The sequence below is a fragment of the Panulirus ornatus genome, chromosome 45, assembly GCF_036320965.1.
Source record: "Panulirus ornatus isolate Po-2019 chromosome 45, ASM3632096v1, whole genome shotgun sequence".
In the NCBI taxonomy this organism is placed as follows: domain Eukaryota; kingdom Metazoa; phylum Arthropoda; class Malacostraca; order Decapoda; family Palinuridae; genus Panulirus; species Panulirus ornatus.
In genome coordinates, this window is record NC_092268.1 from 6,986,966 (window position 1) to 7,005,956 (window position 18,991).

The 18,991-nt window shown below is 42.7% G+C and overlaps 2 protein-coding genes across 2 annotated transcripts in view; both read right to left on the reverse strand.

Annotated features, from left to right (window-relative positions):
* Positions 1-8,297, reverse strand: part of LOC139762949 (uncharacterized) — a gene marked incomplete at its 5' end in the record, with an annotated part of 15,728 nt that extends 7,431 nt beyond the window's left edge. The window contains 4 exons of the mRNA XM_071688273.1: positions 583-687; positions 1,401-1,521; positions 2,859-2,977; positions 7,827-8,297. Coding sequence (XP_071544374.1) covers positions 583-687; positions 1,401-1,521; positions 2,859-2,977; positions 7,827-8,297 — 816 coding nt within the window. The remainder of the gene's footprint in view (positions 1-582; positions 688-1,400; positions 1,522-2,858; positions 2,978-7,826) is intronic.
* A 322-nt stretch (positions 8,298-8,619) lies between these two features.
* Positions 8,620-17,699, reverse strand: LOC139762950 (uncharacterized). Its single transcript, XM_071688274.1, has 3 exons — positions 17,681-17,699; positions 10,751-10,869; positions 8,620-9,280 (listed from the first exon to the last, which is right to left on the reverse strand). Exons 1-3 carry the CDS (start codon positions 17,697-17,699, stop codon positions 8,810-8,812), a joined length of 609 nt encoding a protein of 202 aa, XP_071544375.1. The 3' UTR covers positions 8,620-8,809.
* Positions 17,700-18,991: the final 1,292 nt, after the last annotated feature.

Genomic DNA, 18,991 nt, shown 5'->3' on the forward strand with positions numbered 1-18,991 from the left:
TATGAAAATAGTTTGGACTTTTGGAGAAGGTGAGTGATGAGGGTTCACTGGGTGAGAGAGAGAGAGAGAGAGAGAGAGAGAGAGAGAGAGAGAGAGAGAGAGAGAGAGGAGAGAGAGGAGAGAGAGAGAGAGAGAGGGTATGTTGCGAGAGCTGGAGAAGGTGCACGAGAATAGTTTGGACTTTTGGAGAAGGTGAGTGAGGAGAGGTTGACTCCGAGGATCTGGACGAGAACGAGGAAGTCCGAAATGGAGATGGGAAGATGGAAGATGGGATAGACTAAATTACATGGGATAGAGTAAATTGGAGCAGTGTGGCATACAGGGGGCGACGTGCTGTCAATAGCCTAGGAGGTCAGGGAAAAAGTACACATGATGGAGTAAGTGCAAGTCCGAAATGGAGATGGGAAGATGGGATAGACTAAATTACATGGGATAGAGTAAATTGGAGCAGTGTGGCATACAGGGGGCGACGTGTTGTCAATAGCCTTAGGCGGTCAAAAGGACACATGATGGAGTAAGTGTACACAAATGAAGCCTTTGTGTCCTGGTTACATAAGACTCAGAATGGTCCCACTGGGATACCTGGGATAGGTCTTCGTGCAACCACTCCAGCAGCTGACTGAGGAAGTCGTGCGCTTCCTTCTGTTGGTCGTCTTGGTAGACTTCATCATACCCCGCCGCCACTACCTGTCGCAAACAAGTGAGCATCATGGTTGATTGTTTACGGTGAGGCTTATCATGGTTTAACATGGTGAGGATAATGGTTTATTGTTTACGGTGAGGCTTATCATGGTTTAACATGGTGAGGATAATGGTTTATTGTTTACGGTGAGGCTTATCATGGTTTAACATGGTTAGGATAATGGTTTATTGTTTACGGTGAGGCTAATTATGGTTTAACAGGACGAGGATAATGGTTTATTGTTTACGGTGAGGCTTATCATGGTTTAACATGGTGAGGATAATGGTTTATTGTTTACGGTGAGGCTAATTATGGTTTAACAGGGCGAGGATAATGGTTTATTGTTTATGATGAGGTTTACCCAGGGGAGGAAACAGGGGCGCTGGCCCACCCAAGATAATTTTGAATTAGACAGACGTTTTCTGTTGCTCGGGGCGACAACTTGTGGCGCCCGGTTCGAATCTAAGATCCGGGTGTGTGTGTGAGCTTTGGGGGTGTGGCGCCCGGTTCGAATCTAAGATCCAGGTGTTGTGTGTGTGTGTGTGTGTGTGTGTGTGTGTGTGTGTGTGTGTGTGTGTGTGAGTTTTGGGGGTGTGGCGCCCGGTTCGAATCTGCCTTTGGGGGTCAGACGAAGGTAGGAAAAACCCCAGTGAAGGAGAGGCCAAGGAGTGGGGGTATACAGTGAGGGGATGTGTCACAGATGGGACTGACTTCTTACCTTAAGGTACCTGAGGGCAAGGTCGATTCTCCCACCACAAACCATTGCCTTCACCACCTCTCTGTACGCACGCGCCATACGCCCTTCTTGCTCACGTCTCCCCTGCGCGCCGTCGTCGTGTCTGGAAATAGAAAACGCAGGTGATGGTGTCCCTCTGTCTGGTTTATATCTGGGGTGGTGTATCAGGGGCGGTTTAAGGGGGGTATCTGGGGCGGTTTAAGGGGGTTTTCAGGGGCGGTTTAAGGGGGGTATCTGGGGCGGTTTAAGGGGGGTATCTGGGGCGGTTTAAGGGGTTATCAGGGGCGGTTTAAGGGGGTATCAGGGGCGGTTTAGGGGGTATCAGGGGCGGTTTAAGGGGGTATCAAGGGCGGTTTAAGGGGGGTTATCAGGGGCGGTTTTAAGCTGGGGGTAAAGCTGGAGGTGACCTTGAAGAGGTGAAAGGGGTCAAAGGTCAGGGGAAACTACCGTTGGGAGAAATTGCAGTGACCTGTTACCCCCATCTGTTGTCAACAGGTAACAGTGCCAGGGTGTACCTGGCTCCCTTCTGTACTAACGGCCTCTTACTGTTAACAGGAGACAGAGTAAACTTTGTTCTGTTGTGTACTAACAGGGTCTTACTGTTACTCCTGTTCTGTTCTGTACTAACAGTGTCTTACCGTTACTGTTAACAGGAGAGAGAGTAAACCTTGTTCTGTTGTGCACTAACAGGATCTTACTGTTATTCCTGTTCTGTTCTGTACTAACAGTGTCTTACCGTTACTGTTAACAGGAGACAGGATAAACCTTGTTCTGTTGTGTACTAACAGGGTCTTACTCTTACTCTTGTTCTGTTCTGTCCTAACAGTGTCTTACCGTTACTGTTAACAGGAGATATTTACCTGACCGTTACTGTTAACAGGAGACAGGATAAACCTTGTTCTGTTGTGTACTAACAGGATCTTACCTTTACTGTTAACAGGAGATATTTACCTGACCGTTACTGTTAACAGGAGACAGGATAAACCTTGTTCTGTTTTGTACTAACAGGGTCTTACTGTTACTCCTGTTCCGTTTTGTATTAAAAGTGTCTTACCGTTACTGTTAACAGGAGATATTTACCTAACCGTTACTGTTAACAGGAGACAGGATAAACCTTGTTCTGTTGTGTACTAACAGGGTCTTACTCTTACTCTTGTTCTGTTCTGTCCTAACAGTGTCTTACCGTTACTGTTAACAGGAGACAGGATAAACCTTGTTCTGTTTTGTACTAACAGGGTCTTACTCTTACTCTTGTTCTGTTCTGTCCTAACAGTGTCTTACCGTTACTGTTAACAGGAGACAGGATAAACCTTGTTCTGTTTTGTACTAACAGGGTCTTACTGTTACTCCTGTTCCATTTTGTATTAAAAGTGTCTTACCGTTACTGTTAACAGGAGATATTTACCTAACCGTTACTGTTAACAGGAGAGAGAGACTGACCTGTGTTTGCCGTTGTTGAGGAAGTGCTGGGTCAGAGGTAACGTGTGGTGGAGACACTGCAGGATACTGTTCATGTAACATGAGTTACCCAGGTTGGGTAACCCAGGGCGGTGGAAGTCCTGTGGAGAAGGTAATGCAATACTCACCGTTACATCTGGAAGTGAAGTCAAGCTGGTGGGTCGGTGGTGGGTGTGGGGGGGGGGGTGAATATACTGAAAGCTGTCGGTTAAGGAAAATGTAAGATATCTTGTCCGATGTTGGGTGCACAGGATTATTTTGGGGCGGGGGAAGGGGGTGTTTCTGGGTGTTCAAAATGTATTATGGTGGTCGGGGGGATTGTTGTCTGGGTTCAGGGGGCGTGTGGGAGGATGTATGTCTGGGTGGTCCAGGGGCGGGGGAGGTTGTTGTCTGGTGGTAGGGGGCAGGAAATTATTTACCTTTTTCTTGGGTTCAGAATATTTTTTTTTGTTTATTCAGTGTTGTTCGTGGTGGGCGAGGGAGGGAGGATGTATGTTGGGTGGTCAGGGGGCGCGGGAGGAGGCTGTATGTCTGGTGGTCAGGGGGCGAGGGAGGGAGGATGTATGTCTGGGTGGTCAGGGGGCGGGGAGGATGTTGTCTGGGTGGTCAGGGGGCGTGGGGAGGATGTATGTCTGGGTGGTGGGGGCGGGGGTGTTGTCTGGGTGGTCAGGGGCGAGGAGGAGGATGTAGGTCTGGGTGGTCAGGGGGCGAGGGGGGAGGATGTATGTCTGGGTGGTCAGGGGGGGGGGAGGAGGATGTATGTCTGGGTGGTCAGGGGGCGGGGGAGGGAGGATGTATGTCTGGGTGGTCGGGGGGGGAGGATGTTGTCTGGGTGGTAGGGCGAGGGAGGGAGGATGTATGTCTGGGTGGTCAGGGGGCGTGGGAGGGAGGATGTATGTCTGGGTGGTCAGGGGGCGGGGAGGGAGGATGTATGTCTGGGTGGTCAGGGGGCGGGGGAGGATGTGTTTTTCTGGGTGGTCAGGGGCGAGGGAGGGAGGATGTATGTTGGGTGGTCAGGGGGGGGGGAGGATGTATGTCTGGGTGGTCAGGGGGCGAGGGAGGGAGGATGTAGGTCTGGGTGGTCAGGGGGCGGGGGAGGGGGATGTATGTCTGGGTGGTCAGGGGGCGGGGAGGGAGGATGTATGTCTGGGTGGTCAGGGGGCGAGGGAGGGAGGATGTATGTCTGGGTGGTCAGGGGGCGGGGGAGGATGTATGTCTGGGTGGTCAGGGGGCGAGGGAGGGAGGATGTATATCTGGGTGGTCAGGGGGGGGGGAGGATGTATGTCTGGGTGGTCAGGGGGCGTGGGAGGGAGGATGTATGTCTGGGTGGTCAGGGGGCGAGGGGGAGGATGTATGTCTGGGTGGTCAGGGGGCGGGGTAGGATGTTTGTCTGGGTGGTCAGGGGGCGGGGAGGATGTTTGTCTGGTGGTCAGGGGGCGGGGGGGATGTGTGTCTGGGTGGTCAGGGGCGGGAGGATGTTGTCTGGGTGGTCAGGGGGCGGGGAGGTGTTATCTGGGTGGTAGGGGGTGGGAGTATGTTGTCTGGGTGGTCAGGGGGCGGGGGAGGATGTATGTCTGGGTGGTCAGGGGGCGGGGGAGGGGATGTATGTCTGGGTGGTCAGGGGGCGGGGGGGAGGATGTATGTCTGGGTGGTCAGGGGGCGAGGGAGGGAGGATGTATGTAGGGTCTGGGGTGGTGTTTTCAGGGGGCGGGGGGGGGAGGATGTTTGTCTGGGTGGTCAGGGGGCGGGGGGGGGGAGGATGTTTGTCTGGGTGGTCAGGGGGCGGGGGAGGATGTATGTCTGGGTGGTCAGGGGGCGAGGGGGGGAGGATGTATGTCTGGGTGGTCAGGGGGGGGGAGGATGGCGGGGAGGGGGAGGTATGTTTACTGGGTGGTCAGGGGGCGAGGGGGGGGGGGGGGAGGATGTTTGTCTGGGTGGTCAGGGGGCGGGGAGGTGTATCGGTGGTCAGGGGCGAGGGAGGATGTATGTCTGGGTGGTCAGGGGGGGGGGGAGGATGTATGTCTGGGTGGTCAGGGGGCGGGTAGGATGTTGCTGGTGGTCAGGGGGCGGGGGAGGGTGTATGGTCTGGGTGGTCAGGGGGCGAGGGAGGATGTTGTCTGGGTGGTCAGGGGGCGGGGGGAGGATGTATTGTCTGGGTGGTCAGGGGGCGGTAGGTGTTTATCTGGGTGGTAGGAGGCTGGGGTATGTGTGTCTGGGTGGTCAGGGGGCGGGGGAGGATGTGTGTCTGGGTGGTCAGGGGGCGGGGAGGATGTTGTCTGGGTGGTCAGGGGGCGGGGTGGGATGTATCTGGTGTGGTCAGGGGTGGGAGTATGTGTGTCTGGGGTGGTCAGGGGGCGAGGGAGGATGTTTATCTGGGTGGTCAGGGGGCGGGGGTAGGATGTATTTCTGGGTGGTCAGGGGGCGGGGGAGTATGTGTGTCTGGGTGGTCAGGGGGCGGGGGAGGATGTGTGTCTGGGTGGTCAGGGGGCGGGGGGGAGGATGTTTATCTGGGTGGTCAGGGCGGGGGAGATGTGTGTTGGGTGGTCGGGGCGGGTAGGATGTTTGTCTGGGTGGTCAGGGGGCGGGGGAGGATGTGTGTCTGGGTGGTCAGGGGGCGAGGGAGGATGTTTGTCTGGGTGGTCAGGGGGCGGGGTAGGATGTTTATCTGGGTGGTCAGGGTGGGGAGTATGTGTCTGGGTGGTCAGGGGGCGAGGGAGGAGTGTTGTCTGGGTGGTCAGGGGGCGGGGTAGGATGTTATTGGGTCAGGAGGTGGGAGTTGTGTGTCTGGGTGGTCAGGGGCGGGGGAGGATGTAGTGTCTGGGTGGTCAGGGGGCGGGGGAGGATGTTTATCTGGGTGGTCAGGGGGCGGGGGAGGATGTTGTCTGGGTGGTCAGGGGGCGGGTAGGATGTTTGTCTGCGTGGTCAGGGGGCGGGGGAGGATGTGTGTCTGGGTGGTCAGGGGGCGAGGGAGGATGTTTGTCTGGGTGGTCAGGGGGCGGGGTAGGATGTTTATCTGGGTGGTCAGGGGGCTGGGGAGTATGTGTGTCTGGGTGGTCAGGGGGCGAGGGAGGATGTTTGTCTGGGTGGTCAGGGGGCGGGGTAGGATGTTTATCTGGGTGGTCAGGAGGCTGGGGAGTATGTGTGTCTGGGTGGTCAGGGGGCGGGGGAGGATGTGTGTCTGGGTGGTCAGGGGGCGAGGGAGGAGGTTTGTCTGGGTGGTCAGGGGGCGGGGGAGGAGGTATGTCTGGGTGGTCAGGGGGCGAAGGTCCGGTAATCGTGTCTGGTGTGTGTAGTAGGGACGCGAGACACTGGCGAGGATGTACAGAGGAAGGTGGATGTGCTGGAAATGAGATGTTTGAGGACAATGTGTGGTGTGAGGTGGTTTGATCGTGTAAGTAATGTAAGGGTAAGAGAGATGTGTGGAAATAAAAAGAGCGTGGTTGAAAGAGCAGAAGAGGGTGGGTTGAAATATTTTGGACATAAAGAGAGGATGAGTGAGGAGAGGTTGCGCAAGAGGATACATGGGTCAGAGGTGAAGGGGACAGGGAGAAGGGCAAGACCAAATTGGAGATGAAAGGATGGAGTGAAAAAAATATTTTGCAGGAGGGTGAAAGGCGTGCACGGGTGAATTGGAATGATGTTGTATACCGGGGTCGTCGTGCTGTCAATGGATTGAACCAGGGCATGTGAAGCGTCTGGGGTAAACCATGGAAAGTTCTGTGTTGCATGGATGTGGAAAGGGAGCTGTGGTTTCGATGCTTTAGACATGATAGCTAGAGAAGGTTTTAAGGATAAACTAACTGACCCGGATGAGGTCATAAGCTAATGGGGGTTCAGTTCAAAGTCTGATTGGCAGACCAGGTCAAATGGCCACCCGAATACCCTATGACAGACGAAATTGGCGATCAAATTGGCAACAGTTTATCAACCTGACCAATTTTAATGTCAACGTATGATTGATAACGAAACATGGCATCGTACATTCTACAGACCGCCATAATGTACATTCTACAGACCGCCATAATGTATATTCTACAGACCGCCATAATGTATATTCTACAGACCGCCATAATGTATATTCTACAGACCGCCATAATATACATTCTACAGACCGCCATAATGATGTACATTCTACAAACCGCCATAATACATCCATGAAATAAATCTATTCAACATTTCCAAATGTATGAGCCAATGTATAATGGAAAGTCTTGCTTTCCACACAAAGCCCAGAGGTTCATACAGCGAACCTGCCACTCATCCAAGACAGCTGCTCGTGTCCCACTCCAAACACCCCGGTAAACTAACATGTTAAAGAGTTGAATTTGTTAATTTGATATGATGCTAAAAAAAAAAAAAAAAACCAATTGAGAAATAGTAGAAGTTACCATCCGAAGCGAAGGAGTCCAAATGGGTTCATTGGTCGCCGCGCAACGTCTTCGAGTGACGCAGAAGACAAAATGGGTTACGTCCATCGTACGACGGGGTCGGTCGTATTCCAAAAGAACGTGGTGGTTATGCGACGCCGACGCTGATTGGCTGGCTGGTAGGCCTATGCGATGATGAATAATTGGAACATTGTGAAGGTGGTCGAAACAAGGTGACACCTACCCTCCCCCCCCCCCCCCTCCTCCCAATGAGACTTTACGACAGTAATTTAATCGTTAATAATCACATTAATTTCATCTCTTCAATGATTATTTATGCATTTATCACATTCGAAAATATAGTATTATCTTAGTAATCACATTAATTTCATCTCCTCAGTGATTATTCATGCATTTATCACATTCGAAAATACTATTATCTTGAGCTAAAGAGATGAAAATTCGGATTAAAAGTTAAAGGAACATATTTATTTATTTTTTTCTTTTACGAGAGTGTCGCGAGCCTTGTTGCTCCTGGAGAATGTTTACGTTTTGCCAAAGGCGAGTTAGCATTTGGTCTTACCTGTGCCAGCCGTAAGATGACCTTATCGCCCTCTAAGGTGTTGCGCCCTGAAGGTGTTGGAGCTAAGTGTTGCGCCTTGGAGGTGTTGCGGCTTGAAGGTGTTGGAGGTAAGTGTTGCGCCTTGAAGGTGTTGTCCTCAGCAGATGTTGGAGCTAAATGTTGCTCCTTGGTGTTGTCCTCAGCAGGTGTTGGAGGTAAGTGTTGCGCCTTGAAGGTGTTGTCCTCAGCAGGTGTTGGAGCTAAGTGTTGCTCCTTGGTGTTGTCCTCAGCAGGTGTTGGAGGTAAGTGTTGCGCCTTGAAGGTGTTGTCCTCAGCAGGTGTTGGAGGTAAGTGTTGCGCCTTGAAGGTGTTGTCCGCAGCAGGTGTTGGAGCTGAGTGTTGCGCCTTGAAGGTGTTGTCCTCAGCAGGTGTTGTAGCAGAGTCTCGCCTCAGCAGGGCGCTGTCCTCAGCAGGTGTTGTAGCAGGGTCGCCTCAGCAGGGCGCTGTCCTCAGCAGGTGTTGTAGCAGGGTCTCGCCCCAGCAGGGCGCTGTCTCAGCAGGTGTTTTAGCAGAGTCTCGCCTCAGCAGGGCGTTGTCCTCAGCAGGTGTTGTAGCAGGATGTCGCCTTAGCAGGGCGCTGTCCTCAGCAGGTGTTGTAGCAGGATGTCGCCTCAGCAGGGCGCTGTCTTCAGCAGGTGTTGTAGCAGGATGTCGCCTCAGCAGGGCGCTGTCCTCAGCAGGTGTTGTAGCAGGGTCCCGCCTCAGCAGGGCGCTGTCCTCAGCAGGTGTTGTAGCAGAGTCTCGCTCAGCAGGGTGCTGTCCTCAGCAGGTGTTTGTAGCAGGGTCCCGCCTCAGCAGGGCGCTGTCCTCAGCAGGTGTTGTAGCAGAGTCTCGCCTCAGCAGGGCGCTGTCCTCAGCAGGTGTTGTAGAAGGGTCTCGCCCCAGCAGGGCGCTGTCCTCAGCAGGTGTTGTAGCAGGGTCCCGCCTCAGCAGGGACGCTGTCCTCAGCAGGTGTTGTAGCAGAGGGCTCGCCTCAGCAGGGCGCTGTCCTCAGCAGGTGTTGTAGCAGGGTCCCGCCTCAGCAGGGCGCTGTCCTCAGCAGGTGTTGTAGCAGAGTCTCGCCTCAGCAGGGTGCTGTCCTCAGCAGGTGTTGTAGCAGGGTCCCGCCTCAGCAGGGCGCTGTCCTCAGCAGGTGTTGTAGCAGAGTCTCGCCCCAGCAGGGCGCTGTCCTCAGCAGGTGTTGTAGCAGGGTCTCGCCTCAGCAGGGCGCTGTCCTCAGCAGGTGTTGTAGCAGGGTGTCGCCTCAGCAGGGCGCTGTCCTCAGCAGGTGTTGTAGCAGGGTCTCGCCTCAGCAGGGCGCTGTCCTCAGCAGGTGTTGTAGCAGAGTCTCGCCTCAGCAGGGCGCTGTCCTCAGCAGGTGTTGTAGCAGGGTCTCGCCTCAGCAGGGCGCTGTCCTCAGCAGAAGGCGAGTGTCGCTGCAGTGGGGGGGGGGAGGGGGTAGGGGAAGGTTTAAGAATGGCAAAATCATTTCACAGAAAATGACTCATAACTCAAAAATAAACCCACTGATGGTTTATAATGAACATGTTCCACTTGATAACTCAAAAATAAACCCACTGATGGTTTTAATGAACATGTTCCATGGATAACTCAAAAATAAACCCATGATGGTTTATAATGAACATGTTCCACTTCATAACTCAAAAATAAACCACTGATGGTTTATAATGAACATGTTCCACTTCATAACTCAAAAATAAACCCTGATGGTTTATAATGAACTGTTCCACTTCATAAACTCAAAATAAACCACTGATGGTTTATAATGAACATGTTCACTTGATAACTCAAAAATAAACCACTGATGGTTTATAATGAAATGTTCCACTTGATAACTCAAAAATAACCCACTGATGGTTTATAATGAACATGTTCACTTCATAACTCAAAAATAACCACTGATGGTTTATAATGAACATGTTCACTTCATAACTCAAAAATAAACCACTGATGGTTTATAATGAAATGTTCACTTCATAACTCAAAAATAAACCCACTGATGGTTTATAATGAACATGTTCCACTTCATAACTCAAAAATAAACCCACTGATGGTTTATAATGAACATGTTCCACTTCATAACTCAAAAATAAACCCACTGATGGTTTATAATGAACATGTTCCACTGGATAACTCAAAAATAAACCCACTGATGGTTTATAATGAACATGTTCCACTTGATAACTCAAAAATAAACCCACTGATGGTTTATAATGAACATGTTCCACTTGATAACTCAAAAATAAACCCACTGATGGTTTATAATGAACATGTTCCACTGGATAACTCAAAAATAAACCCACTGATGGTTTATAATGAACATGTTCCACTGGATAACTCAAAAATAAACCCACTGATGGTTTATGATAATGAACATGTTCCACTTGATAACTAAAAAATAAACCTACTGATGGTTTATTATAATGAACCCGTTCCACTGGATAACTAAAAAATAAACCCACTGATGGTTTATAATGAACATGTTCCACTTGATAACTCAAAAATAAACCCACTGATGGTTTATAATGAACATGTTCCACTTCATAACTCAAAAATAAACCCACTGATGGTTTATAATGAACATGTTCCACTTGATAACTCAAAAATAAACCCACTGATGGTTTATAATGAACATGTTCCACTGGATAACTCAAAAATAAACCCACTGATGGTTTATAATGAACATGTTCCACTGGATAACTCAAAAATAAACCCACTGATGGTTTATGATAATGAACATGTTCCACTTGATAACTAAAAAAATAAACCTACTGATGGTTAATTATAATGAACCCGTTCCACTGGATAACTCAAAAATAAACCCACTGATGGTTTATTATAATGAACCCGTTCCACTGGATAGCATAGCAGCTGAGGTGGCTGACCTGTCGATACAGTGGTGGCGTCGGGGTATAAGGAAGTCCACGTCTGCTCGTTTTTGCCACTTCGTCGTTCCGGGTCAGCAAACCGACCCTCCAATTGGTGGCTCTGTGAACAAGAACAGCTTCAGTAAAGGAGATCAATAAATTTGTAATGATTAAAATTGTTCTAATGATCAAAATTGTTCTAATGATTAAAATTGTTCTAATGATGATTTTAATTGTTCTAATGATGATTAAAATTTGTTCTAAGGATGATTAAATTGTTTTTTGAGATTAAAATTGTTCTAATGATGATTAAAATTGTTCTAATGATGTTAAAATGATTAAAATTGTTCTAATGATGATTAAAATGATTAAAATTGTTCTAATGATGATTAAAATTGTTCTAATGATGATTAAAATTGTTCTATTGATGATTAAAATTGTTCTAATGATGATTAAAATGATTAAAATTGTTCTAATGATGATTAAAATTGTTCTATTGATGATTAAAATTGTTCTAATGATGATTAAAATTGTTCTAATGATGATTAAAATGATTAAAATTGTTCTAATGATGATTAAAATTGTTCTAATGATTTTTATTGTTCTAATGATGATTTTAATTGTTTTAATGATGATTTTAATTGTTCTTATATGATTTAATTGTTCGTTACGTCACGTTAAGGTAGGCTAGGAATAATTATGTTTAGTTAGGCTAAGGTTACGTTAAGGTAGGCTAGGATTATGTTGAGTTAGGTTGGGGTTACGTTAAGGTAGGCTAGGATTATGTTTAGTTAGGCTAAGGTTACGTTAAGGTAGGCTAGGATTATGTTGAGTTAGGCTAAGGTTACGTTAAGGTAGGCTAGGATTATGTTGAGTTAGGTTGGGGTTACTTTAAGGTGGGCTAGGATTATGTTGAGTTAGGTTGGGGTTACATTAAGGTAGGCTAGGATTATGTTGAGTTAGGTTGGGGTTGTGTTAAGGTAGGCTAGGATTATGTTGAGTTAGGTTGGGGTTACTTTAAGGTAGGTTAGGATTATGTTGAGTTAGGTTGGGGTTGCGTTAAGGTAGGCTAGGATTATGTTGAGTTAGGTTGAGGTTACGTTAAGGTAGGCTAGGATTATGTTGAGTTAGCGTAGGGTAACGTTAAGGTAGGCTAGGATTATGTTGAGTTAGGCTAGGGTAACATTAAGGTAGGCTGGGATTATGTTGAGTTAGGTTGAGGTTACGTTAAGGTAGGCTAGGATTATGTTGAGTTAGGCTAGGGTAACGTTAAGGTAGGCTAGGATTATGTTGAGTTAGGCTAGGGTAACGTTAAGGTAGGCTAGGATTATGTTGAGTTAGGCTAGGGTAACGTTAAGGTAGGCTAGGATTATGTTGAGTTAGGCTAGGGTAACATTAAGGTAGGGTAGGATTATGTTGAGTTAGGTTGAGGTTACGTTAAGGTAGGCTAGGATTATGTTGAGTTAGGTTGGGGTTGCATTAAGGTAGGCTAGGATTATATTGAGTTAGGCTAGGGTAACATTAAGGTAGGCTAGGATTATGTTGAGTTAGACTAGGGTTACGTTAAGGTAGGCTAGGATTATGTTGAGTTAGGCTAGGGTAACATTAAGGTAGGCTAGGATTATGTTGAGTTAGGCTAGGGTTACGTTAAGGTAGGCTAGGATTATGTTGGGTTAGACTAGGGTAACATTAAGGTAGGCTAGGATTATGTTGAGTTAGACTAGGGTAACATTAAGGTAGGCTAGGATTATGTTGAGTTAGGTTTAGGGATAACATTAAGGTAGGCTAGGATTATGTTGAGTTAGACTAGGGTAACATTAAGGTAGGCTAGGATTATGTTGAGTTAGGTTTAGGGATAACATTAAGGTAGGCTAGGATTATGTTGAGTTAGTATCTAAGATAGTACCTAAAGTTAGTATCTAAGTTAGTATCTAAGTTAGTATCTAAAGATAGTACCTAAAGTTAGTATCTAAGTTAGTATCTAAGTTAGTATCTAAAGTTAGTACTAAAGTTAGTATCTAAGTTAGTATCTAAAGTTAGTACTAAAGTTAGTATCTAAAGTTAGTATCTAAGTTAGTATCTAAAGATAGTACCTAAAGTTAGTATCTAAAGTTAGTATCTAAGTTAGTATCTAAGTTAGTATCTAAGTTAGTATCTAAAGTTAGTATCTAAAGTTAGTACTAAAGTTAGTATCTAAAGTTAGTACTAAAGTTAGTATCTAAGTTAGTATCTAAGTTAGTATCTAAAGTTAGTACTAAAGTTAGTATCTAAGTTAGTATCTAAAGTTAGTACTAAAGTTAGTATCTAAGTTAGTATCTAAGTTAGTATCTAAAGTTAGTACTAAAGTTAGTATCTAAGTTAGTATCTAAAGTTAGTACTAAAGTTAGTATCTAAGATAGTACCTAAAGTTAGTATCTAAGTTAGTATCTAAAGTTAGTACTAAAGTTAGTATCTAAGTTAGTATCTAAAGTTAGTATCTAAGTTAGTATCTAAAGATAGTACCTAAGTTAGTATCTAAAGTTAGTATCTAAGTTAGTATCTAAAGTTAGTATCTAAAGTTAGTACTAAAGTTAGTATCTAAGTTAGTATCTAAAGTTAGTATCTAAAGATAGTACCTAAAGTTAGTATCTAAGTTAGTATCTAAGTTAGTATCTAAAGTTAGTACTAAAGTTAGTATCTAAGTTAGTATCTAAAGTTAGTATCTAAGATAGTACCTAAAGTTAGTATCTAAGTTAGTATCTAAGTTAGTATCTAAGATAGTACCTAAAGTTAGTATCTAAGTTAGTATCTAAGTTAGTATCTAAAGATAGTACCTAAGTTAGTATCTAAAGTTAGTATCTAAGTTAGTATCTAAGTTAGTATCTAAAGATAGTACCTAAAGTTAGTATCTAAAGTTAGTACCTAAAGTTAGTATCTAAAGATAGTACCTAAAGTTAGTATCTAAAGATAGTACCTAAAGTTAGTATCTAAAGATAGTACCTAAAGTTAGTATCTAAAGATAGTACCTAAAGTTAGTATCTAAAGATAGTACCTAAAGTTAGTATCTAAAGATAGTACCTAAAGTTAGTATCTAAAGATAGTACCTAAAGTTAGTATCTAAGTTAGTATCTAAAGTTAGTACCTAAAGTTAGTATCTAAAGATAGTACCTAAAGTTAGTATCTAAAGGCAGTATCTAAAGTTAGTACCTAAAGTTAGTATCTAAAGTTAGTACCTAAAGTTAGTATCTAAAGTTAGTACCTAAAGTTAGTATCTAAAGTTAGTATCTAAGTTAGTATCTAAAGTTAGTATCTAAGTTAGTATCTAAAGTTAGTATCTAAGTTAGTATCTAAAGTTAGTACTAAAGTTAGTATCTAAGTTAGTATCTAAAGTTAGTATCTAAGTTAGTATCTAAAGTTAGTATCTAAGTTAGTATCTAAAGTTAGTATCTAAGTTAGTATCTAAAGTTAGTACTAAAGTTAGTATCTAAAGGCAGTATCTAAAGTTAGTATCTAAGTTAGTATCTAAGTTAGTATCTAAAGTTAGTACCTAAAGTTAGTATCTAAGATAGTACCTAAAGTTAGTATCTAAGTTAGTATCTAAAGTTAGTATCTAAAGATAGTACCTAAAGTTAGTATCTAAAGTTAGTACTAAAGTTAGTATCTAAGTTAGTATCTAAAGTTAGTATCTAAGATAGTACCTAAAGTTAGTATCTAAAGATAGTACCTAAAGTTAGTATCTAAAGATAGTACCTAAGTTAGTATCTAAGTTAGTATCTAAAGTTAGTATCTAAAGTTAGTATCTAAGTTAGTATCTAAAGTTAGTATCTAAGTTAGTATCTAAAGTTAGTATCTAAGTTAGTATCTAAAGTTAGTATCTAAAGTTAGTACTAAAGTTAGTATCTAAGTTAGTATCTAAAGATAGTACCTAAAGTTAGTATCTAAGTTAGTATCTAAAGATAGTACCTAAAGTTAGTATCTAATGTTAGTACCTAAAGTTAGTATCTAAGTTAGTATCTAAGATAGTACCTAAAGTTAGTATCTAAAGTTAGTACCTAAAGTTAGTATCTAAAGATAGTACCTAAGTTAGTATCTAAAGATAGTACCTAAAGTTAGTATCTAAGTTAGTATCTAAAGATAGTACCTAAAGTTAGTATCTAAAGATAGTACCTAAAGTTAGTATCTAAGTTAGTATCTAAAGATAGTACCTAAGTTAGTATCTAAAGTTAGTATCTAAGTTAGTATCTAAAGTTAGTATCTAAGATAGTACCTAAGTTAGTATCTAAAGTTAGTATCTAAGTTAGTATCTAAAGTTAGTATCTAAGTTAGTATCTAAAGTTAGTACCTAAAGTTAGTATCTAAGATAGTACCTAAAGTTAGTATCTAAAGTTAGTACTAAAGTTAGTATCTAAGTTAGTATCTAAAGTTAGTATCTAAAGTTAGTATCTAAGTTAGTATCTAAAGTTAGTATCTAAGTTAGTATCTAAAGTTAGTATCTAAGTTAGTATCTAAAGGCAGTATCTAAAGTTAGTATCTAAAGTTAGTACTAAAGTTAGTATCTAAGTTAGTATCTAAAGTTAGTACCTAAAGTTAGTATCTAAAGATAGTACCTAAAGTTAGTATCTAAGATAGTACCTAAGTTAGTATCTAAGTTAGTATCTAAAGATAGTACCTAAAGTTAGTATCTAAAGTTAGTATCTAATGTTAGTACCTAAAGTTAGTATCTAAGATAGTACCTAAAGTTAGTATCTAAGTTAGTATCTAAAGATAGTACCTAAAGTTAGTATCTAAAGATAGTACCTAAAGTTAGTATCTAAGTTAGTATCTAAGATAGTACCTAAGTTAGTATCTAAGATAGTACCTAAAGTTAGTATCTAAAGTTAGTACCTAAAGTTAGTATCTAAAGTTAGTACCTAAAGTTAGTATCTAAAGTTAGTACCTAAAGTTAGTATCTAAAGATAGTACCTAAAGTTAGTATCTAAAGTTAGTATCTAAAGTTAGTATCTAAAGTTAGTACTAAAGTTAGTATCTAAGATAGTACCTAAAGTTAGTATCTAAAGTTAGTATCTAAAGTTAGTATCTAAAGATAGTACCTAAAGTTAGTATCTAAAGATAGTACCTAAGTTAGTATCTAAAGTTAGTACCTAAAGTTAGTATCTAAAGTTAGTACCTAAAGTTAGTATCTAAAGATAGTACCTAAAGTTAGTATCTAAGATAGTACCTAAGTTAGTATCTAAAGATAGTACCTAAAGTTAGTATCTAAGATAGTACCTAAAGTTAGTATCTAAAGATAGTACCTAAGTTAGTATCTAAAGTTAGTACTAAAGTTAGTATCTAAAGTTAGTACCTAAAGTTAGTATCTAAAGATAGTACCTAAAGTTAGTATCTAAGATAGTACCTAAGTTAGTATCTAAAGTTAGTACCTAAAGTTAGTATCTAAAGATAGTACCTAAGTTAGTATCTAAAGATAGTACCTAAAGTTAGTATCTAAAGATAGTACCTAAAGTTAGTATCTAAACTTAGTATCTAAAGTTAGTATCTAAAGTTAGTATCTAAAGTTAGTACCTAAAGTTAGTATCTAAAGATAGTACCTAAGTTAGTATCTAAAGTTAGTATCTAAAGTTAGTATCTAAAGATAGTACCTAAAGTTAGTATCTAAACTTAGTATCTAATGTTAGTACCTAAAGTTAGTATCTAAGATAGTACCTAAGTTAGTATCTAAAGATAGTACCTAAAGTTAGTATCTAAGTTAGTATCTAAAGTTAGTATCTAAGTTAGTATCTAAAGATAGTACCTAAGTTAGTATCTAAAGTTAGTACTAAAGTTAGTATCTAAGTTAGTATCTAAAGTTAGTATCTAAGTTAGTATCTAAGTTAGTATCTAAAGTTAGTACTAAAGTTAGTATCTAAGTTAGTATCTAAAGTTAGTATCTAAAGTTAGTACTAAAGTTAGTATCTAAGTTAGTATCTAAAGTTAGTACTAAAGTTAGTATCTAAGTTAGTATCTAAAGTTAGTATCTAAGTTAGTATCTAAAGTTAGTATCTAAAGTTAGTACTAAAGTTAGTATCTAAGTTAGTATCTAAAGTTAGTACTAAAGTTAGTATCTAAAGTTAGTATCTAAGTTAGTATCTAAAGTTAGTACTAAAGTTAGTATCTAAAGTTAGTACTAAAGTTAGTATCTAAAGTTAGTACCTAAAGTTAGTATCTAAGTTAGTATCTAAAGTTAGTATCTAAAGTTAGTATCTAAAGTTAGTATCTAAGTTAGTATCTAAAGTTAGTATCTAAGTTAGTATCTAAAGTTAGTATCTAAGTTAGTATCTAAAGTTAGTATCTAAAGTTAGTACTAAAGTTAGTATCTAAGTTAGTATCTAAAGTTAGTATCTAAAGTTAGTATCTAAAGTTAGTATCTAAAGATAGTACCTAAGTTAGTATCTAAAGTTAGTACCTAAAGTTAGTATCTAAAGTTAGTACTAAAGTTAGTATCTAAAGATAGTACCTAAGTTAGTATCTAAGATAGTACCTAAAGTTAGTATCTAAAGATAGTACCTAAGTTAGTATCTAAAGATAGTACCTAAAGTTGTATCTAAAGTTAGTATCTAAAGTTAGTATCTAAAGATAGTACCTAAAGTTAGTATCTAAAGTTAGTACTAAAGTTAGTATCTAAGTTAGTTATCTAAAGTTAGTACCTAAAGTTAGTATCTAAAGATAGTACCTAAAGTTAGTATCTAAAGATAGTACCTAAAGTTAGTATCTAAAGTTAGTACCTAAAGTTAGTATCTAAAGATAGTACCTAAAGTTAGTATCTAAAGTTAGTATCTAAAGTTAGTATCTAAAGTTAGTATCTAAAGTTAGTATCTAAATTAGTATCTAAAGTTAGTATCTAAAGTTAGTATCTAAAGTTAGTACCTAAAGTTAGTATCTAAAGTTAGTACCTAAAGTTAGTATCTAAAGTTAGTATCTAAAGTTAGTTACTTTTTAAATTAAGTGTCATATATGTATATCATAGTTGGAGAGAGAGAGAGAGAGAGAGAGAGAGAGAGAGAGAGAGAGAGAGAGAGAGAGAGAGAGAGAGAGAGAGAAGAGGCAGTGAAGCCACAACGATCGCAGTCTGGTCGGGACGCCCGTCTGGGGTCTGTGTTTCTCTCGACCTTACCTCCTTCATTTGGGTGTCGGCCATCTTTGTTTACAGTGACGTCACAGGTTCATACGCCCCGCCCCCCGAGCCGCTGCCGGCAGTAGCTTCGCTGGCGGACGTACGACGCCGCCTCCTTCCTAAACCTTCCTTTGGCTCTCCTGAAACTGAAACTTGGATTCGTTAGTCAAAACACTGTCAAACACTGTTGTCAGGCACTGCTGCCCGTTGTCAAACACTGTTGCTAAGCACTGCTGCACGTTGTCAAACACTGTTGTCAAGCACTGTGCCCGTTGTCAAACATGTTGTACGCCCACTGCTGCACGTTGTCAAACACTGTTGTCAAGCACTGCTGCACGTTGTCAAACACTGTTGTCAAGCACTGTGCCCGTTGTCAAACACTGTTGTCAAGCACTGCTGCACGTTGTCAAACACTGTTGTCAAGCACTGTGCCCGTTGTCAAACACTGTTGTCAAGCACTGCTACACGTTGTCAAACACTGTTGCCAAGCACTGTGCCCGTTGTCAAACACTGTTGCCAGACACTGCTGCTCGTTGTCAACACTGTTGCCAGACACTGCTGCCCGTTGTCAAACACTGTTGTCAAGCACTGTGCCTGTTGTCAAACACTGTTGTCAAGCACTGTGCCCGTTGTCAAACACTGTTGTCAAGCACTGCTACACGTTGTCAAACACTGTTGCCAAGCACTGCTGCACGTTGTCAAACACTGTTGTCAAGCACTGCTGCCCGTTGTCAAACACTGTTGTCAAGCACTGCTACATGTTGTCAAACACTGTTGCCAAGCACTGCTGCACGTTGTCAAACACTGTTGTCAAGCACTGTGCCCGTTGTCAAACATGTTGCCAGACACTGCTGCCCGTTGTCAAACGCTGTTGTCAAGCACTGTGCCCGTTGTCAAACACTGTTGTCAAGCACTGCTGCACGTTGTCAAACACTGTTGTCAAGCACTGCTGCACGTTGTCAAACACTGTTGTCAAGCACTGTGCCCGTTGTCAAACATGTTGCCAGACACTGCTGCTCGTTGTCAACACTGTTGCCAGACACTGCTGCCCGTTGTCAAACACTGTTGCCAGACACTGCTGCTCGTTGTCAAACACTGTTGCTAAGCACTGCTGCCCGTTGTCAAACACT

Coding starts and splice junctions, on each gene's coding strand:
- LOC139762950 (XM_071688274.1), bottom strand. Junction 9,281..10,750: donor CGCCACCACTGTATCGACAG/GTCAGCCACCTC, acceptor CCCCCACTGCAG/CGACACTCGCCTTCTGCTGA.